A 19,437-nucleotide genomic window follows, 5' to 3' on the forward strand; every position below is an offset into this window, starting at 1 on the left:
GCCCTGTGCGGCTGGAGGGCAGGCGGACAGTAAGTGGGGGAGGGGAACAGGGGCTGGGACCCATCAGACTCTCCCCTTTAGGACAGGGCCATTGAAGCAGGTTTGTGGTTTGGGAAGGAGCCCAGAGTTCACAGGGCAGCATGGAGGGAGATGGGAGGCCTGCAGACCAGGGCTGCGTGGGGGAAGGAGAGAGAGTTCTAGAGGGAAGAGCTTAAAGGCCAGGGGCCGGGCTTGCTGGATTTGGGTGGGGAGGAGGTTCGCAGACTCCCAGGCCCCGTCTCTGGGCTCTGGGAGGATGATGGGGACAGTCCCTGGGAGGATCCCGAGAAGGAGGAGGAGTTTGGGGTGAGGAGCCTGAGGCACACTGGGAGGACTTCAGCGGCTGGAGATGACTCTCCAGGGTTTTTCCTGACCACAAATCCAGATCCCGGGACACTCAGTACAGGTCTCCCTGCCAAGCCCAGTGGACGCCGAGAAGACAGTCCCCTCCTCTTCTAACTAGTGACACTGACCTGTCTCCAAGGGTGGCGGGGCAGCCCTGACTCCTCTCCATGGTGGCAGATGTAGGGAGCGTGTCTGGGATGAGGGCCACCCGCACAAAGGGGAAGGCTGTGCCTTGAGGGCTTCAGAGACCAGGACTCAGAGAGGCTCGCAGGTCTGGGCAGAGGCCCCCATGGGTGCCCTCCCTCAGTCGGCCTGTGCCTGCCATGGGCAGGTCCAGCACCAGCCGTGTGTGAAGAAGAGATGGAAACACAGACCTGCCCTCTTGTGGGATGGAAAAGATGCAGGAAATCCCCTCCCCGGGCCCGGGACTTCGGGGTGCCTGTGACACACCTGGGGCTCGTTTAAATGCAGGCTGTCATCAGGGAGGCTTGGGGCCAGGCTTAGAGTCCACATCTCTGACCAGCTCCTGGGAGACGCTGATACCACGGACAGCGTGAGGTTCCAGGTGACCCCTCAGGAAGTGAGGTTTTGGGTGACTTCTCAGGATCCTTCCAGGACTGGGAGGGAGGGGTCCAAGAGCGAGGCCAGTCTGTGTGTGCCACTTGGGACTCTGGGGTACCAGCGCCGGGAGGAAGGCCAGGGGTGGGCCTGAGGGCAGGTGGGTGGTGAGGCCAAGGCTATCCCGCCCCTGGGGGGGGTTTCCTGGCCAGTGGGGCAGGAGGGAACTCGCCCTTTAAGGGGTAAGGGAGGGCACTTGTCCTGGGACACTGTTTGGGGAGGGCTGGGCACAGGCTCAAAGAGCCCCGGGAGGGTGGAGCTTGCATCCACTGGTTCTGACCTTGGCGTTAGGCCCTCGGTTGGTATCTTGGATCCTCAGAATAGCCTGAAAGGCGCGGCTCACTCTATGGCTTTGGTTGGTTTTAGGTCCATTCCATTTATTTATTTAACGGGAATGGTCGCTCATCAAAGGGGCGTGCTGCCCAGGGGTGCTGAGAGCCTGTGCCACTCCAGTGTCTCCCCCAGGCTGTGGCCCCCTGACCCCCTCCCACACCCATCCCATCCATCCTACCCCCACCCTCCAGTACTGACCCAGATCCTGGGTCCAGTCACCCCACCTTAGCCCCAGGCTGCACCCCTCAACCCCGCACAGACAATTCAAGTCAAAAAGAAATGCCTTCCTGCCAGCCCTCTGTTGCCCAGAAAATGGGGCTAACAGGAAACATCTCATTCATTATCTTCTAGTGAATTGAGGTTTAGTTACTTGAAATAACAAAACAGGGGGCTTCAGCCAGAAATGTCCATGTTGTTGCTGTCAGCACAACAGAAGGTGGCAAACGAGAAAGACCGTGAGTCCCGAGAGCCTTACTGCGGAATTTCTGAATCAGGGTGAGGAGAAACGCAGCCGCGCCGCATGCTCAACACCAGACCCTGGACGAACCCTGACCTCGCTAAGCCTCGGGGTTCTGGCCTGTGAGATGGAGCTGGCAGATGCCATCTCATTCTGTTCCTGTGGGGACCCACGGAGAATACGGATTGGAGAGCTTGGCGAAAAATAAACACCAGACTGATTCATGGTGATGTATGGCAGAAACCAACACCATATGCTAAAGCGCTTATCCTTCAATTAAAAATACATGAATTAAAAAAAGTAAATACCATGTAGGTATATGCTGCTGACACCCCATCAGCCTGAAGTCCCCCACGTGAATCAAGTCCCCTCCCTGTTGCCTGGTAGGGGTCAGGCAGATACCGATGGTAGCCACAGGGCAAGGGTGATGTCTTGCCTACCGTAGGTCTCTCCCTTGAAGAAAACCCAAAGGATCTCAGCGGAGCTGCACAGCCTGTGGCCCTGGCAGGGGGACCTGAAACCCACATGTGCCTGGAGCCTGAGGGCGCCATTTCCAGGATCCTGTCTATTTCCATGGGATTCGTGGGTGTTTACCCCACACTTCGGATGACCAGGCCCAGGTAGGGGCTGGAGACACCAAGAGGCTCGACCATGGTCTGGTCACTGTGTCCAGCTGTCTCTCAGGCCAATGGGGACAGCAGAGACTAACGTGGCCCAGCCCCTTCTCATCACTGTCCCCGTGAGGTACACAGGATGGGGGTTAGGGTCCGAGTTTTGCTAAGGAAGCAAATAGAACCCAGAGAGACTGAACCCGTACCCAAGGTCACCAGGAGGGCATTTCTTAAGAGTATGTCAAGGTGTCCCGTGAAAAAAGGATTCTGAGATCAACAACTCGGAGACATTCTGGGCCCAAGTCAGAATTTTTGACTGAACTGCTGCGAGGGGTAAGTAGGTGATATTTCCGAACTTGCTTGACAGGATGCCCTCTCTTTGCAGGACCAAGATTCTTCAAACTCAGGGCTCTTCAAACCCCCTGCTTTAGGTGCCACCACCATCAGAGTTTCTCTCTGTGCAGGACGTTAAATGGGCTATTTCCATAGCAAAATGATGGGTGACGGAGGTGGGTGACACACGGTGGTACCTCGAGACTGAAGGTACCCTGGTCCATTCGTCCATCCCCCACTGCCAGGCGGCTCGTGGGGTGCAGTGCTGACTGCACCTCTGCAGAGACGAGATGTCTAATGGGATCTCCCAGAGACCTTCCAGAACTAAGCATCTTCCAGAAAGGAAGCTGGCTGGGCCTCCTGGAGTCCTGACCCCAAGGGGGTGGAAATGGGCAGAAGAGGCTGCCACGTCTAAGGCGTTGCTACCCTCACATCCTCTCTGCCACAACCGTCACTTCTGCTGGGAATTTTGAAGGAGCTCTCACATTCTGTCTCCCAAGAGAACCACAGAAACCAATACCGCCTCCCACAAACCTTCCTGACCCTGTCGGGCAGGCTGCACGGTGGGGTAGACCCACGCAGCTACGGTTTCTCTCTGCCCAGTGCCAGGTTGCTCCTCACTGCCAGGTGCATCTTTCTTGCCTTTGGGGAACTACCCCATCCCATTCCTGGCCCATCGCAGATTCCACCCCCTTCCAGGCTTAATTCTTCGCCCTGACTGGGAAAATAGCAAACATCATTAAAACACTGAATAGATGCTGGGAAGACACGTGGTACAATTTACCCTCTGGTCTTGAATTGCATTCTAATGGAAGAATGGAAAGGTCCCTGGCGGTCCAGTGGTTAGGACTTGGTGGTTTCACTGCCGTGGTCCAGGTTTTAATCCTTGGTCAGGAACTACGATCCCACAAGCTGTGTGGCCACAGCCAAAGAGGGGAAAAATGGGGCAGGGAGGAGGTGGTCTTTGGTCTTCAGTAACATGCTAAAGATGATAAACCTAAACCCAGGAACCAATGTTATACTCAACAGTCGTGAGTAACAGTCACTCCATTTGAAAAGAACAATGAGAAAAGGATGCTGGGCTTCTGCCTCTGACATCCCCACCAACTCTTACACCGAGCAGCTCCACCAACTAGTTCAAGACCAGGGCAGAGAACGAGGGACGGCCTCCTCAGCCCACCAGCCATGTCTGTCCCAGCCCCAGCTCTGTGGTCATCTGTGCCCAGCAAGTTTCAATCTGTCCATCCCCCTGGTGCGCTGCTTCTGTTTCTCTGTCTTTGGAGGGTGGTGTCCTCCGCTGATCCTCAGCCTAGACACCCGATTGCCTCTTGCCAGGCCCTTCCCTCTGCATTAGACATGCTCCTGGAGCAAAACCAGCCTCAGCAGCACGGCCTTTGGGCCACTGTCGTGAGACCACCTGGGGTAGCTGCAGCTCAGGCACCCACCCCAGTCTGTTCTTAACTTGCAACTCAGCTACTCCTGAGCCCTCCTCAGGGCCATGTCTCCAGTGCCCAGGCAGGTTCCGACTAGTTTTATTTTTTTCACATTATACAATTATCCTTTTTTAAAAAATTTATTGATATATAGTTAATATAGTTGATTTACAGCCAGCTAGTTTTAGGGACTCCCCTGGTGGTCCAGTAATTAAGACTGCACACTTCCACTGCAAGGGGCTTGGGTTCGATTCCTGGTTTGAGAACTAAGATCCTACATGCCGCAAAGACCAATAACAACAACAACAATAATAATAAAACCAAACAGTTTTAGAAATGGGTGTGAGTCCCATCTCAGAAGGAAAAGTCATTACACTCATAAAAATAAGAAAAGAAGACATAATGAAATCATTACTTTTGGAAGAGGACATGACTGTTTACCTAGAAAATCCCAAGAAATCAACCGGAAAAAGTACTATAATAAATGAGTTCAGACCAGTGGGGAGATATGTGATAAATTGAAAAAAATCAATAGTATTCTTATATACTAGTGACATGCAGCTATTGGAAAAAATTATTTCATTCTCAGTAGTAACCAAGCACATTAAATATTAAACACTAATTTAGCCTAATTCTAAGACATTTATTTTTAATGTTAATATTTTGCTCCTACTGGGAGAACTAAGCATATAATAAAGATGGTGATAGTCTCTAAATTAATAAGCTTAATGCAATACCAATTAAAGAACTTGAAAATGTGTTTATATACTTAAAAATCCATAAATGGTGAAGAATCAGAGAACTCTTTTTTTTTTAAAGGTAATGATGGTTGACTTTTCTCAATTTTAAAATATACCAAGAAATAATGATCAAAATTTTACAATGCTGCATTAAAAACAAGACAAAAAATCTTTGCACATCAAAAAGAATAACAATGGTAACAGATTATAATACATGGGAGAGAAAAGCATCCATCAGTCCATAGCGACACTCAGGAAAGGGAGTGAAGGAAAGACCTTCTTTATAGAACAACCTCTATATCTAGAAGGAACGACAGAAAAACCACCATTTTGCGGCCACCAGTGTAATTCACATGGGCCAGGAGCATCAAGGAACACTAAAATCAGACTTCCTTGGTGACACAGTGGATAAGAATCCGCATGCCAATGCAAGGGACACCAGTTCAATCCATGGTCCAGGAAGACTCCACCTGCCACAGAGCAACCAAGCCCGTGTGCCACAGCTGTGTGCCCTAGAGCCTGCGCCCTGCAACAAGAGAAGCCACCAAATTGAGAAGCCCCGGAACACCAACTCGAGAGTAGCCCCCCACTCTCCCACTCTGGGCTGTCTAGAGAAAGCCCAGACAGCAACAGAGACCCGGAGCAACCAAAAATAAAAAATAAATAAGCTCTAAAAAAAGAATGTTAACACCACTGTGTGAAAAGCTATGAGAGAACCAAATATTTACACTGTCTAAGGTATCATCCCACAAATTACTGATTAATTATAAAGGAGAAAAAGCACCATTATACTGAAGAGATCAAGCAGAGCAGCCTTACCCAACTGGTCAAACTCAGTATCACCAGTTAATGGGACAAACCGACATCACGTGACCCCTTATGTGATGCTCCGAGGAGCACACACCATCAACTCTTCTTGCCAAAAGTGCGAGGAAACCATCAGATACATCCAGGCTATGGCAGAGCCTATAGGACAACTGGCCTTGGAGTTGGCAGAAAACACCAATGCTGGTTATAGGAGCAAAGAAAATCAGAGATAGTACTGATTGCAGGGAGATGAAACAGGCATAGGGCAAACCAGATGCTGTATGTGATCCTTGACTGGATCCTAAATCAAAACAAAAGGGAGCTAGGCAGGACATTTTGAGGACAACTGTGGAAATCTGATATAACATTAAGTCCTAGGTGTGACGGTGGCTCTTATTTAGACAGGAGACTGTCCTTGTCCCTACATTCCGAAGTGTTTATGGGGAAAATGCCAAGATGTCTTTACTTACTTAAAATGCTTCTGCAAAGCAACACGAAAGGAGACAGATGACAGATTATCAGTGACAAAATAAAGAAAGGAAAAGCAAATGTGACAGAAAGTAACAGTGAATCTAGATGAAGAGTATCTGAGTGTTTATCAGACCCTGCCTTCAACTGTCTGAACATTTTCAAAACAGAGCATGAGGAAAAGAAATAGAAAAAAGAAACAATGAAATTCAGTTCCAGTTTAGAAATAAATTCAAACTATTAATAGAACCAAATGTTGGATGAGCCTCATGATAAATTCCAAATGAGTAAAAGTCAAATATCTTCATAAATTGGGGGTTATAAACAAGATAGCTTATTTTTTTCTTGCTAGAGAGGGGAAATAAGTGCCTAACTACTAAAAAGTGAAAAATATAATTAGCAATAATGCAGATATAACTGAAAACAGAACTATTCAAATGCAGGAAATAGAATGAAATGAAAATGAAAAAGCAACAGAATAAGAAAAAAAGATAAATGATATTAAAAGTACAAAGAACTGATTTAAAAATATAAAGATCAAAACAAAAATTCCTCTTGATAAGTGCTCAGAAGAGATGGACATAACCGTTTGTGCAGAAGGAAATACCAAGAATAAACAGTAACATGGGAAAAAAATGCAAGGTCGCATTAGCAATTAAAAATGAAAATTTAAATGAGTTTGAAATCCTATTATACACTCATTAAACTGCAAAACAAATCTGAACTAATACTCACTGTTGATGGGGACCCTCACGCCTCAGAGAGGGTCTGATATTCAGCCAATCAGGAGGTAGGGAAGCGAAAGGGGAGGGGACAGACACAGAGAGAAACAAAGACCCTCCGTGGCCCCAAGAAGTATGGCCAGAAGTCCAAATGGCTGTGGCCAGTTGAGTGGGCAAACAGGCTTTCAATTCCATCCACTCAGTGTCTAGAACATGGGAGCAGGTGTCCCCTAGTCATGCCCACTTGGAGTCGGGGTTTCAGAAGTCTGTACCACAGGCCAGTCAGCTGGCTGGCAGCCCAGTGCTAGGCTGGGAAGAGCCCACCCAGGCTGGGAGCCAGGGGACGGTCAGTGGTACTGAGGGAGATCCATCCCAGCATGCCCTGCAGGCTGGGGGGTGCCCAGGACCCCTCCCTCTTCACCCCCACCTCCACTCTCTGGGAGCACAGCTCCGTTTGGCCTCCACCCTGCTCACACTAGCTCAGGGGCTGCCCGGCAGAAGCTGCTGGACCGTCAGCGGTTGAGGGGTTGACCAGCCAGCCAGGTTCCCCTCCAGGTGGAACACAGGGAAGATATTAGTAGTGACCAGGGATGCTCAATCCTGGCCAGGTTTAAGCAGAGAGGTGACACGGCTCTGTCTGGGACTCAGACACAGCAAATAGCATTAGGTGGATACTGTATGAGCCGAAACAGCTCACACACGTGGGTCACAGATGCACGTGGTTAACCGCTAAGGACAGGAAGTGGATTCTGAGATCCAGAAACACAGTTTAGCGCTAACTTCCTTGTCCCCTAGAGTTGTTGATAAATCGACAACAATATTTGGAACTTTTTTGTTTTTAAAACAAAGAGCAGCTACCCTCGTGGGAATTCCTGAGAGTAAAGGCAGGGCCATGAGCCCCAGGACCTGCTCACGTGTGTGAGCATCCTCCAACTGGTAGTCCCCGCACTTGAACTCAGACCCCATCACCCGGTCACCTAGCGGGTCACACAGGGCTCTGACTCAGGAAAGGATGTGCTGTCCTGTTTGTTCCAGCTCTGTGCTGTGAGGTCCTGCAAACGGCCCAGCAGCTGCCCTCTGACCCTCCCCTTTGCTCCATCAGCCCAATCGCCCCTTTCCTTGTCCCTGGAAGGGGAGAGGTCTCCCAACTTGGTCTCTTTTCCCCAGCCCTACCCGATTTCTGGGCTTCCCTGGTGGCTCAGCTGGTAAAGAATCCGCCTGCAACGCGGGAGACCTGGGCTCGATCCCTGGCTTGGGAAGATCTCCTGGAGAATGGAAAGGCTATCCACTCCAGTATTCTGGCCTGGAGAATTCCATGGACTGTATAGTCCATGGTGTCGCAAAGAGTCAGACACAACTGAGTGACTTTCACCCGACTTCCAGATGGGTTTGTCTGAAACACAACAGAGCTGCCTCACCCTCTGCTTCCACCTTCGGGATAAAATCCATCCCGTCCTCACCTGCCTACAGCCCCTCCCCTCTCTCTCCCGCCCTCTCTCTTGCCAAGTTACCCTTCAGCCATCCTTCCCTTCCACTCTGGGGGACCCTGATCAAGACTCAAGTCCAGGGGCTTCCCTGGTGGCTCAGTAGTAAAGAATCCTCCTGCCAATGCAGGGGACACAGGTTCAACCCCAGATCTGGGACGATTCCACATGCCAAGGGACAGCTGAGCCCCTGCGTCACAGCTACGGAGGCAACGCTCCAGGGCCTCTGAGCTGCAACTGCTAAAGCCTGCACACTACAGCCTGTGTCCCCAACAAGAGAAGCCGCCGCAATGGGAAGCCCGCGCACCGCAACGAAGAGCAGCTCCCGTTTTGTCACAGCTAGAGAAGACCCAGAGTAGCCATAAATAAAGAAATCTTTGAAAGGAAACAAAAGACTCAGGCCCAGCATCACCTCTGGGAAGCCTTTCCCATCTCCAGGCATAGCGCATCTACTCTCTTCACGCCCCAGCTACACCTGAAGAGGCCACCAGCCCTGCCCTTCTCACAGCTGGGAACCCAGATTTCTCTCTTAGAGCCTCCCTCCCCCGCAGAAGCTCCCTCCCTCAGGGAAGGAGTCCTAACCTCGCCAGCTGTGTGTCCTGCTGCATTATAACCGAGCAGGACCCTATGGGGCCTTCCTAGGACATCCCCCATGTCCTCACCTGCCTCTTGTCTGTAGAAAACTTTTAGCCTCTGAGGTTTTCCCTGAGTTCCAAAGATCCCAGCTACCAGAGAAGAGAGAAAAGGCAGAAACAAAGGAAAATAAGACAAGCAAGACAATAGTAGTTTAGCCATTAAGCGAAATCAAGGACCTGTAGTTCCTCCTCAAAGGCTACAGATAACATTCTGAGCCATGTCCTTGACCTGTTCCTCAGATACTGAAACCCCCACCAAGTGGAAGAAGTTAAGTGCCTGCTGACCACAAGCATGTAGACCCCAGACCAGGTGGAACCAGAAAGTTGATGATGACTACTGATTACCTCACCACCAACCAATCAGAAGAACGTCCACGAGCTGATCACGCACCGTGCATGCAACGCCCTCCCTCACTACGTCTTTAAAAACCTTCCCCTGAAAGCCACTGGGGAGTTGAAGCCTTTTGAGCTGCCTTGATTCCTTGCATGGTGCCTGCAACAAATGTTGCACTTTCTTTCACCGCAGCCTGGGTGTCAGGAGATTTACTGCAAGGGGGCAAGTGGACCCAAGTTCGGTTTGACAACATCAAACTTGACACAGAGCAGATGCTCAAAAAGATCTGTAAAGTAATGGAAACAGCCCATCCAGAAAACCTAGAGTGGGTGGCAGTAACAGTCACATTAACAGGAAAACCAAGTGACGTGGGTTCGATCCCTGGGTCGGGAAGATCTCCTGGAGGAGGAAATGGCAGGCTACTCCAGCAGTCTTGTTTGGGGAAATCCCAAGGACAGAGGAGCCTGGTGGGCTACAGTCCATGGGGTTGGAAAGAGTCAGACACAACTTAGCAAGTGAACAATAACATTATCCCACTTTACAGATAAGCAGACTGAGGCACAGAGAGGTTAAGTAACCTCTCGGAGTCATGTAGCTAGAAAGTGGCAGAGCTGGGTCTCAAACCAGGTGCGCCTGATGGCAGGGCCGGGCTCCCAAACACTTCTCTGTGGCACAGGGAGAAAGTTAAAAGCCAGCCTGTTCTGAGCTGAGACGCCAGGGAGAGGTGGCGTGGTTGGAGAGTAAGAGGGGGTCACAGGCCTTCCATGGCTGGGAAGAGCCCCAGCGCGGGCCTGGAGAACATGGACTGGGTGTCCAGATTGATGTCCAGGCCCTGCCCTTGCCACATACCCGCCAGGGACTGCGGAGGATCTCAGAAGGATGCCAGGCAGGAAACCGGAGCAGCCAGAGAAACACCGGCCTCCCGGGGCTCTTTAATCACCGTTTGCACAGGAAGTGGTGGTGATGCATAATGCAGGGTGAGGCTGCAGGCAGTCGCTCTCTGCTCTGGAACCTCAGCTTCCTGCTGGCACCTGCCACCTTCCATAGCATCTTCTGGGTGGCACACTGCCTGCAGCCCCACCTACATGCAGCGCTCGCCCGCCCTATAGATTACAAATCTACTTATAGCGCCTGCCTGGCACTGCTCTGCATCTGGAACCCAGACCATCCCAGATTTAGAAAGCCCGAGGAGGTCTCGGATTGGAAGATTCTATGTCAAGTTCGTGAAACTCAGATCTGATCATTTTCCCATCCCCTGGCACTTGAACCTGGGACTCCCAATGGCAGGCAGCTAGGGAGGCAGTTTTAGAATCAGACAGACCTGGGTTCATATCCCAGCTCCTCCAACTACTGTGGGACCCGGGACAACTTATTGCACCTCTCAGATCCTCAGGGTTATGGCGGGGATGAAACGGAATAAGAAATATGAAGGCCATCAGCACTCCTCCTTCCCTCACCCCACTCTGTCCACAGAGCCACCAGTGGCTGCAGGAGCAACTCTGGCCCTCGTACAAAGGAGGCCAAGCCCAGAAAAGTACCAGGTGTTAGAAAGGGGCCAGGGGTGCCCTCCAGGGGCTGAGAGCAGCAGGGGCACCAACGCAGCTCATGGAGCCGGTGGGCGGGAGAGACATGCCAACCGGGGCTTGTTTGGCCTTATATATTATCTCCTTTCCTCAGAACAGGCCCACAAAGAGGACTGCTGACTCCCACCTTACAGAGAAGGAAACTGAGGTCCGTCCATCATCATAAGCGCCTTTTAAATAACCTGGGCTTTCACTTCTTTCAGAAAGACCTTGCCAGACCCAACAGCCTATGTGGAAAGTGAGAAATCAAATTGTAAAAACAGCTAAGTCCAGCGAGCGGAGGCAGGTGCTGGGCTGCTTGCCACCATCCAAACTCAGCTCTGAGCCGGGTGCACAGTCCCAGCCCCTGAGCCCTCCCTAAGGTCCCTAAGGTCACCAGCAGGCCCTTGCTCTCACCCCACTGCCCTTCCTGTGCCTCCTGCCCTTCCCTGTGTGGAGCCACTTGTCACTCCCTGCAAATGCCAGTCCTTATCCCTGGATCTAGGCTTAGGCTTTGTGCACGAAGATATTCAGTAAATGTTGGGTGGTGGATGGAGAGATGGGGAGGCTGGTGGATGGGGGGTACAGACGGATGGACAAATGGATGGATGGGTAAGGAATGGATAAGGAGATGGATGGATTGATGCGTAGGTGGGCAGGTAGATAGGTAGCCAGGTGAATGCATTGCAGGGCTGAAGCGCGTTCTTTGGATCTGTCCCTGGCCGGCTCCACAACCCCACTGGGACGCCAGGTGCATGGCGGGTTTCACAGGCCAGCTTGGAACTCCTGACTCCTTGCCCAACCTGCCTCCTGCCTCAGTCTTTCCCATCCAGGAAATGGCTGCCTCCGAATTCTCCAAATTCTCTCCTCTCACACCCACTTCCAATGGGCTCTATTATTCAGTTGCAGGCGCGTCCCTTCTGCTTCGCCCTAGCTCCATGCCTCCAGCAAGTCTCACGTGGATGGAGAGACAGCCTCCCCACAGGTTGCCCTGCCCAGCCCTGCCCCCTCCCTTCACTCCTCTTGCTATGCCTCAAACCTCCAGGGACCCCTCCTGCCTCTGCCTGGATCAGCTTTCTCCAGATCTCTGCAAGGCACAACCCCCACTTCATTCCAGGCTCCATCTAAATGTCCGTCTATGAGAGAAGAGGCTGTCCACGGTCATTCTAAGGGCAAAAATCTTCTTGTCTCAGTACTTTCTGATTCTTCCTAGTACCTGACTCCACCGGACAGTAATTGCCATTCCTTTGCCAGTTTCCTTTCCAGCCCCTCCCCCATGTGAGTTCCAGGTCACTCCTGAGTCCTGGTGCCTGGAGGAGTTTTGACATATAATAGGTATGCAAGATATTAATGGAAAAAAAAATTTTTTTTTTAAATCCTGGACACATGTATTGACAACCACCAAATGTGAAAGGTATTTGCATTAAGACTATCCTATAAAAATTTCAGAGCATTCACCCAATCATGTTGAGGACAGCGGTTCACCCAGGCATGACATTCACTGTTTCTAGGCCAATGGGCATTTGCCTTCCATCCCACTCCAGATTGCATTCATCCACCTCTAACCGTCAACCCCAGCCAGCTGTCAGGCTCCCCTGTGCTCAACCTGGTGGGATGCTCCGGGCCCTGGGGTGGGGGTGACCACGGGGGCCGCTGCAGCAGGAGGCAAAGGAGCACCTGCCCTCATCACTCCCCAGCCCCCAACACACGCATGCTCGTGCCAGAGCTGGGGCAGGACCCCCTCCCAACCCCACACCAGTGGACCCACGAACATGGATGCTCCTGTCTGTACCAAGTTATATGGGGGAGCACCTGGATCTGACCCGAGACACCTCCATTTACAGCTGCAGCTCAGAGCCAGAAGCTCAGAGCTGGACAAGAAGCGTGTGCCCAGAGCACCAGGGACTGGTCAGAGATCTGGACCTCAATCCCCAAGAACCCCTCAGCCCAGAACAGCCTCTCAAAGATGCTAGCAAGTATTTACAAAAAAGCAAGAGTAGCAGCAGTTCTGACAGGGGGCCTACTCCATGCAGACACTGAATGCTTTACACATATTAACGTGTTCAAGCCCCACAATAATGCTATGGAATGGAGCCTGTTATCATCCCCATTTTATGGATGAGCAAACAAAGGCCTAGCGAGGTTAGAAACAAAAGCAAGATATGAGAAGTCAACAGGAGTTCAGGGCACTGGGCCATCATTTCTCATCCTCATCATAGAGGTCCCCCTCCTACTTAGTACAGACTTCCAGGGCTGGGACAGTGTTGGGTCTCCTCCCCTCTGCCCCCATTCTTACATTCTGAGAAACGTCAAGTTATGTATCTCACATATGACTCACATTTTCATAGAAATGTCTTCTCTTTTCTACTATGATTCCCAAGTCAATACATTAGGGGAATATCAGAGGCCAACCTGATATTATTTATAACATTATTATTAACAATTGTCTTCACTCAAACATCCTTGCTGCTGCTAAGTCGCGTCAGTCGTGTCTGACTCTGTGCGACCCCATAGACGGCAGCCCACCAGACTCCCCCATCCCTGGGATTCTCCAGGCAAGAATACTGGAGTGGGTTGCCATTTAGTTTTTGCCTAAAGTCCTCTTCTTGTTCTAGGGCCCCATCCAGGACACCACATTATATTCAGCTGTCATGTCTCCTTAGACTCTGCGTGGCTAGGACAGTTTCTCAGACTTCCCTTGGTTTTGATGAATTTGAAAAATGTGTGCAGGACTAAGCAGGTGCTGTGTAGAAGAATGTCTGTCCATCGAGGCTTGTGTGATGTTTTCTCATGACCAGGGTGACAGGTTTGGGAGGGAGACTGCAGGGGTAAATGTCCTCTCCATCACATCGTATGAAGGATACATACTATTAATATCTACATGACTTATCATGCCTGATGCTGACCTTGGTGACCCAGCTGAGGCAGTGTGTGTCGGGATTCTCCACTGAAGAGCTGGCCGTTCCCCCTCTTTCCATACTGTGCTCTTTAGGGGGTGTCACTCTGCATATGTGACACTTAAAGGGTGGGGGATTATGCTCCACCTCGTTGATGGACAATTATCTACATAAATTATTTTAATTTCCGCACAGGAGACTTCCCTAGTATTTATTTATTCATTTATTAAATCACTTACTGATATCAATATGGCCTCATAGATATCTGTTTTATACTTTGCAACTTAGCATACTTTTGCAAAGCATTTGATTCTGGTGTGCCTGGTATTTCTGGGTGTAGTTGATAAAATATGGATAATCAGCTCTGATAAATTTACTGAACTCCATCTCTAATGAATGATAGTAATCTACTCTAGGGCACTGGGGGTTTGGGAAATCAAGGTTTCTATGTGATTTTTAAACAAACGGGATAGAAACTGTCAGAAAACATAGTATTTTGAAGGGGAAATGACATTCCTATTTTTTAGTGCAAAACAGGTGTGCATTTGTGAATTTGGTGTGCAGTGAGCAGGGCTGAAAAATGTAATTCTGTGGATCCCAGTTCTTAACACTATGTGAGCAGAACCACCCCTACAAGGCTCTGTCCGTGGTCCTGCCTGGGTTTACAACCAGCCTGGGAGATGGAGACATAAAGCACCCACTTCTCCAACTAGCAGGGAGCACAGCATCTGAGTGACAAATGCAGGATTGTATCGGGGAGGCAAAAGGTTCGTTCGGGTTCTTCTGTAACATTGCGTGGAAAAAGCCGAATGAACTTTTTGGCCTACTCAATAAATTCTCTCTATTGTCTGTTACAACAGGATGAAATGAACAAGATGAAATTCAACAGGAATAAAGTCCACGTTACAGGTTTAGATCCAAGAAATTACTGACACAGACAACACGCCTGATCTCTTCAACAAGTCAGGATTATTCAAATTGAAAAAAAAAAGAATTGAATTAAAGTAAGAGAGGGCCTAGAGGTCAGAACAACTGGACGCAGTGCACGGTTCTGGTGAGGAAAGCGGTTTGAACACAACAGCACAGATCGGCCTTTTGGGGCCAAATAGGGAAATCTGAATAAGTTATGCATAATAAAGATGAGAATTTATTGGAGCAGAAAAGCGCTGATCATTTACTGGGAAAAAATCAGGTTACAAGACAGTATGCACAGCATGACCTCATTTTATGGAGAAAATTTACATATAAGCATAGAAACAGCTCTGGAAGGATGTGAGCGAGGTGTCACAGCGCGGCTACCTGGGAGGATGGGAACATGGCACTTTGGTTTTTGCTTGCCCATATTTCTATTCCCACAGTGCATATAAACTGATTTTGTAATGATAGAAAATTATGCTTTAAAAAGAAAAATCAGGGCTCCACGTTCCCAATGCCGGCGGCACAGGTTCGATCCCTGCTCAGGGAACCAGATCCCACAGGCTGGAAATAAAGAACTCGTGTGCCACAAGGATAATCAAAGATCCTACATGCCACAACTAAGACCCAGCACAACCAAGACCCTAAATAAACAAACACACTGAAAAGAAAATCACTGATCCTCCTCCAGGATGAAGGGGCATCCTGGCTTGGCACGGGTTGCTAAGAAAGATCCCAAGGGATTTCAGTGGCCAGAAACTTAACCTGAGGGCACCACTCAAAAGACAGCATCGCCCCAAGCCACCTGCTGTGTGTGATGCGTTGGGGTTGGGACAGTCCCGGGGGTCTCCTGGTCCAGCCCCTCCATGTTACTACAAGGAAAAGTGTCACACAGTTGATGGTGGCTTCAGGGCTGGAAGCCAGATGTTTGGCCCCTGCCAGGGCCTATGGAAATGGCCTGGGGCTTCAAGAATAGGGGGTATTTGGCCTGGAGAAGGGAAGATGGGAAGGAGAGAGGGGGAAGGGGACAGGAGTGCTGTTTTCACATTTAAAGACTGCCACGTAGAAGTGAGACCCATGTGAGTCCCTGTGCAGAACCACGATGACTAAGTGACAAGCAGGTTTGGCTCCGGAGTGTTAAGAGGCAGAAGCGCAAGCAAGAGGAGCTGGTCAGTTCCGGGAGAAGGTGGGGCTGGTGAGGGGCTCACCAAGAGCTCACATGGCCGCCTGCCAGAGCCTGCTGGGAAGCTCTTCCCACCACTGAGACCGCGGCTCTGGGACTCCAGTTGCAGCCAGGGCCAGCAGCTTCTTCTCCCCACGCTTGGGGTCTGCAGCCTGCCTCAGAGGATGGGAGGGGTCAGACCAGCCTTTGGGAAGAAGGATCAAAGGGCTGCAGGAAAGCGCCCTGAGCAGATCCTGGCAGAGGGAGACCCTGGGCTCCAAAGGGCGGGCAGCAATGGGCCTCTCCTACATGGGGTACCTGAGTTCTCAGACTTGACACCTGCCTCATCCTCTTCCACCTATCGCTCCCAGGGACTCCTGGGAGTCCTGGCCCAGCCCAGTGACCACAAACAGATGATTATCTATCATCTTCCCCCTTCCCAGGTGACAGGGAGGCATGGATCCAACCTAACCAGGCCCGGCTTCTCCCATGTTCTGGAATGCTAGGCCCCAGCTGTTCCCGGAACAGAAGGCCAGGGAGTGCCGATACAGAGCCAGAGGCCTCAGGTGGCCTTGGAAAGTCACTACTCAAGGCTTCGTGCCCTGACCATTTCAGAGTGGGCAGTAGCAGGAGTGTGGGATGCTCTCCTGCCAGGTAGGAGCCTTACACATCCCCCGCCACACACACATAGCCACCTCTCCTCCATGGCATGAGAGGACACTGGTCTCTGCCCACCCCACTGGCAGCACCCACCCTCGGATCACAGCCCTGCTAACACTGTTTCTGCTTTCCCCAAATCCGCGCGGGCTCCCCGTTTCAGACACTGCTCAGCTGCTGTTCCCCAGCTTGGCTGTGGCAGGGTTGTCGCAGCCGCCACAGCCAGCTGCCAGTCAGGCCTGCCCCTCGGAGCCCGCAGGGTGCGGGGAGGAGGGGTGGTCACCAGGCGCTAGGCTGAGAATCCAGGAAGGCCGAAGGCAGACACCTCCCGCTAGGTTCCAGGCCGGCTGGGTGCAGTCAAGGAGCCGAGGCGGTAGAGCGCCCCTAGTTGTCCTCCCCTCCCCTCGGCCAGGCCCAGTGGGGCGCGTGCCTCCCCCCTACTCCATCCCGCGTCCTGGGATTCCTGCACCGGACCTCTGCAATTCGGTCTCCGCAGGGTAGGCAGGGGAGGGGGTCCCGGAGCTAGAACCTGACGGTTCCCCCCGCCCCATACACCGAGTAGGCTGCAGAAAGGTTAGAGGGACCCTCAGGGCCCGGGGTAAGCAAGGTGGGCAGAGAAGCCCTCCCTGCCCCCCACCCCGGGGCGTGATGGTGACACTCACAGCACCTGCGCGAATGGAGGAAAGCGAGGGTCCGACAGGGTGGGGAAGCCCCGGGGCTCGAAGTCCTCAGGTCCGGCGGGATGCCTCCGGGCTGCAGCCGCCGCCGCCGCCGGGGACTGGGAGCGGGCAGGTGAAAGGGCGAGGAAGCCGGGGGTGGGGGGACTGGGGCGCGGGCGCCCCCGCCGCGGGGCCCTTACCTCCTCGCCTTGGCCAAAGCGCAGTCCGAGCGCCGCGACGCGCTCCACGCGCAAGAAGCCGTCGGGGTCGCGGCCGCACACCTCGAACACCTCGCGCAGGCGGCGCACTGAGCGCAGCAGAGCCGCGGGGGCGCCCGCCCAGCCCGCGCCGCCCGCCATCCGGGCCGGCCCCGCAGCTAGCCCGAGCCCCGCGCCCGCCCGCCCCGCGCCGCCGCCGCCGCCGCCGCCATCGCCGCGCGCCCTCCGCCCGGCGCTGCGACGCGCAGCCTCCGCCCGGTGGCGGCGGCGGCCGAGCCGTGTCAGCAGCGGCGCCGCAGCCCCGCGGCTCGGGGCGGGCGGGGGAGCGGGAGGCTGCAGACAAAAGGAGCCGCGCGCCTCCGAGGGCGGCCGCCTGCGCGGCCCCGCCGCCGCCGCCCCCAGGCTCAGGGTCCCTGGACCGCTCCAAGCTCGTCCCGTCCCCTAGAGAGCCGGAGGGTGGGTGTGCGACCCGCGCCCGGAAACCCAGGGCGGCCCCAAGGCCCCGCCCCTGCTTGGAGGAGTCCGCGAGGAAGCCCGATCCCCCCCCACCCGACCACCCGCGCTGGGGTCCAGCCGCCTCTCCCCCACCTCAGCCCCCCACCAGACGCCAACCCATCCCAGCTCACCGCGCCCTTTGTGGGCGCCGGCGGTGCCGAGCGCTCAGTATGTCCTAGGGGTTTCCTGTATTAGCACGCTGGACTTGTTCCACTCATCGAAGAGGGAGCTGAGACTCAGAGAGGTGGAACTACTTGCCCTAGGCCACTCAGCCAGTGGGGGGCCAGGTCAGGATTCCTAGCCAGTCTGGAGCGGGATGGAGCTAGGCCCTCTACTCTTCCCCTCCTCTCTGCTGCCCCTTAAAGAATAGTTTCCAGGCTTAGATCAGCACGGGCCTCCCCAGCAGAACCCAGGGCCAGCTCCGGGCTGGGCAAGGGCCGGGAGAGCGGGAGCGGGGACCCTGGGACAGGAGCGGGTAAGGGGAGACAGAGCAGTCAGGAGGAAGGAAAAGCAAGGGCTGCCCACAAGGCCTGCCCGGGCCGCCCAGCATCTTGGGGAGGTTCCCTCCCTTCCCTTGAGTTCCCACGCTCACCCCTTTATCGCACCCTGGACCCTCAAGCTGAGAACCCGGGACAGTCTTGGCCCTGGGGCTGATGGCAGCCTCCAGGCCTGGACCTTAGCCTCCTCCCAGTCCTGCTTAGCTCCCAATCCCTGCTCCTCAGACTCCCGGTTTCGCCCCCGGCTCTGCGGAACCTGGCCTGGCTCTCCTTTTTGTTGCTCAGCTTGCCGGGCCCTTGTGGCACGAGTTGTACCCAGCCCAAATGCAGGTCTTGGCTGAACCCACCCCCGCTTAAGTTTTCCAGCTCAGTTCAGAGGTTTCCTCCTTTGGGAAGCCTTCCCTGATAGCACTCCGTTTTGCCTGTTACTCTGATTTGTGACCCCCTAAGTACAGATGCCGACTTAGTTTTGTCATTGTCTGGTGGGCTGCCCATCTCCCCCCATGGCATGCTGGGAAATTCTCCAGGGCAGGATGTATCTTCATCACTTCTTGTTCCTCATCTCTAGGCAAGGAGGAAGCCCCTGCCCAGAGGAGATGCGGACCTACACCATCATCGGCAGGAGCCACGAGCAGTGTAGGGACCTAGACAGAGAGGCTAGAGCGAGGCCCAGTTCTGCACATGAGCTGTGTGGCTTCTCTTCTTGAGAAGAGAAGGGGGACCTCAGTTTCCCCCTCTGTGGTCTTCCTGCTCAACTGTGAGTGTACCCTGCTCAGGGGCTGCCATGTGGCTTCCCTGATTCTCCCTCCCAAGAGGTTCAGGACAGAAGGGAGGTGGGCAGGGCTGGGTTACCCTGTTTTGGAAGCTGTAGAAATGACTCTCAGAGCTCTCCCTGCATCAAATCCCCCAAAAGAGGAGACCAGGGAAGCTGAAAAATCTCAGCTGGCAGAGGTGGGGCCTCAGACCCGAGCATGAACAAATCCCAGGTGACCCAGGCTCAAAGCCCAAACCAGATT

The 19,437-nt window shown here is 52.9% G+C and overlaps 1 protein-coding gene across 3 annotated transcripts in view; it reads right to left on the bottom strand.

Moving 5' to 3' along the window:
* The window catches only part of RAB11FIP4 (RAB11 family interacting protein 4), a 107,476-nt gene extending 89,874 nt beyond the window's left edge, over positions 1-17,602 (bottom strand). Inside the window, exon 1 of one of the 3 annotated variants that reach the window (XM_019982346.2) lies at positions 17,412-17,602. In XM_019982346.2, coding sequence (XP_019837905.2) covers positions 17,412-17,570 — 159 coding nt within the window. In that variant the 5' untranslated portion in view covers positions 17,571-17,602. Of the gene's footprint in view, positions 1-10,208; positions 10,228-15,941; positions 15,964-17,411 lie in introns of those variants that run through there. The other 2 variants (XM_070772711.1, XM_070772710.1) reach the window with 2 other exon arrangements.
* Between the last annotated feature and the right edge of the window lie 1,835 nt (positions 17,603-19,437).

This window comes from Bos indicus, chromosome 19 (genome assembly GCF_029378745.1).
Source record: "Bos indicus isolate NIAB-ARS_2022 breed Sahiwal x Tharparkar chromosome 19, NIAB-ARS_B.indTharparkar_mat_pri_1.0, whole genome shotgun sequence".
In the NCBI taxonomy this organism is placed as follows: Eukaryota; Metazoa; Chordata; class Mammalia; order Artiodactyla; family Bovidae; genus Bos; species Bos indicus.